The sequence below is a fragment of the Galeopterus variegatus genome, unplaced genomic scaffold (assembly GCF_000696425.1).
Source record: "Galeopterus variegatus unplaced genomic scaffold, G_variegatus-3.0.2 Scaffold11589, whole genome shotgun sequence".
Taxonomy (NCBI): Eukaryota; Metazoa; Chordata; class Mammalia; order Dermoptera; family Cynocephalidae; genus Galeopterus; species Galeopterus variegatus.
Window position 1 is genome coordinate 27,119 of NW_007737700.1, and position 2,152 is coordinate 29,270.

Sequence of the window (2,152 nt, forward strand, 5' to 3'; positions counted from 1 at the left end):
CTGGAAAATCATAAAACAGTAGATTTTAAGCGTTTTCTAAATGAAAAAATAAGTATGTGAGGTAATGCATATGTTAATTAGCTTGATTTAGCCATTCCAAAACTTATATGTATTTCAAAACATCACGGTGCATACAATACATTTCCACAATTCTTTGTCAATTAAAAAACAAAAACCCTGTAATTTAAAAAACCCACTGTGATAAGACTGCAGTCATGCCCGTGAGACTCCTCACAATACATTTCCACAATTCTTCTTTGTCAATTAAAAAAAAAAAACCCTGTAATTTAAAAAACCCACTGTGATAAGACTGCAGTCATGCCCGTGAGACTCCTTACCTGGAGGTAGTGGCACGGCCTCAGGGCAGGCTTGATCTCCTGGTGGGCCAGGGGCTTGTCTAAGTTCAGGGAGCTCTTGCGGTAGGCCTCCTTGGCCTGGCTCACCGTGAGTGTGGACCAGGAGCTCCGCTTCATGTACTTGGTGTCCGGGGTCATGGCCAGGCCCTCGCAGGCGGAGCACTTGACGTCGTTATTACTCTTGGAAGTCTTCAGTGAGAGGTCCCCAAAGGGACTCTGCAGCGTCTCGGGGTAGCAGTGGGCGATGTGGTCCATGTGGTGCCTGTTGACCACGCTGGGCGTTCGGTAGGTGCTGTCACTGTCCAGGTTGTCGTCGGAGCTCCACCAGCTGCTCATGCCGGATCTGTGCTTGCCCTCGGGCTTCCGCTCCTTGCTTTTACTCCTTTTACTGTGTTTGGAGTGGTGGCCATGGTGGTGGTCGTCCACCCTGCTGTCACCCTTGGTCCCGTTGATATTGCTCTTGGAAGAGCCTTCCAAGGAATGCGACTTGGTGAAGAGTTTTTGGACAGAGTGGACGAGGTGTCGTATCCTCCCCGGGCTCTCGCTGCGCTGCTCTGCGGCGGTTGAAGTCCTCTGGTACTGCAACGTGTGGAACCCGTCCCTGTGGAGAGGGAGCTGTTTCTCAAACTGGTCCAAGAGATTGGCTGGGATGCGGTTAATTTTGGTGCTGGCATGAGACATGGCGCAGTCGTCTCTCGTGTCGTAGTGCGAGCTGTAGTGCATCCTGGGGAAGGTGCTGCTGGACATGTGGTCGCCCAGCATCATGGGCATCATCACGCACTCCGAGTGGATGGAGCTCCGGGGGGAGCAGCGGTGGTGGTCCATGGGGCAGCTCTCCGTCGGGCTGAGCAGGTACGACTGCCTGGCCTCCTGCCCATGGTGGATGTGGTCATGGGTATGCTCACAGTCGTCAGGCACCGTTAAGCCACAAGTATGACCAGAACACAACTGTGGTTGAGTTCGACTTCCAGATAATCCTTTCATATTCCTAGGAGCAGGGGAGTATCTTTCTTCATTGAAGTGCTGAGTTGGTGACCATGAGTACTGCTGGTCTGTTGACAAAACACAGAAATGTCATTTAACATTTGGTGGAAATGTTGATGAAAATTCTCATGTATTAGGAAAGTTAAATATTTGGTACCTCATATGTGAACTATTATTTTTTCCCACAGTAGGTATGCATTTTTGGTGTGGACATTCATGTTCAAGTGAACTATCTTTTTTTTTATACTACATTGTTCCAGAGTTTGAGAAGATAAAGAGAAAACATTGATATTCCCAAATGATATTTTACAACAATAAATATTTAATGTCCAGTAGATTAATGAGGTCTCTTGACAGCCAGATTTTGAAGTATTAAAAAAAATAAGCAATTGGGGAAAAAACATAGTTATATTTCAATTAGGTTTGCATGTTGTGATTCAGCTTAAGAAGTTTGAAAAAATAACATCTGGTATTTGATTAGTAATATTGCCTGTTAAGCTATAGTGTTACACTAATGTATTAATCAAGAAATCGTTTGTTTAATGCCATATCTTCCTGTGCAGGTAAGGAACGGAGGTGGCTTTCTCAATGCCATCTGTCTGTGGGGTATAGGATAGTGGAGAGAGAGAGATGGGACACTGGTTAGGGGACCCACCTTGCCTCCACCTTCCCCAAGGATGGATCCCACTTCCCGTGGGGTGATGTGGGCTGGGACCCTCAGACCCTCTCCAGGCTCCACCCATTAGGCTGTCTCCTGGACGCTGTGCCTCAGGTGTTTCTTTCCACCTGTTCTCCTGGGGGAATGAGCTTCC

The 2,152-nt window shown here is 47.4% G+C and overlaps 1 protein-coding gene across 1 annotated transcript in view; it reads right to left on the reverse strand.

The window, feature by feature from the left end:
- LOC103610689 (disks large-associated protein 2-like) overlaps positions 1–1,400 on the reverse strand; it is a gene marked incomplete at its 3' end in the record, with an annotated part of 19,707 nt that extends 18,307 nt beyond the window's left edge. The window contains exon 1 of the mRNA XM_008594803.1: positions 339–1,400. Within this exon, the coding sequence (XP_008593025.1) occupies positions 339–1,340 (1,002 nt within the window). The remainder of the gene's footprint in view (positions 1–338) is intronic.
- Between the last annotated feature and the right edge of the window lie 752 nt (positions 1,401–2,152).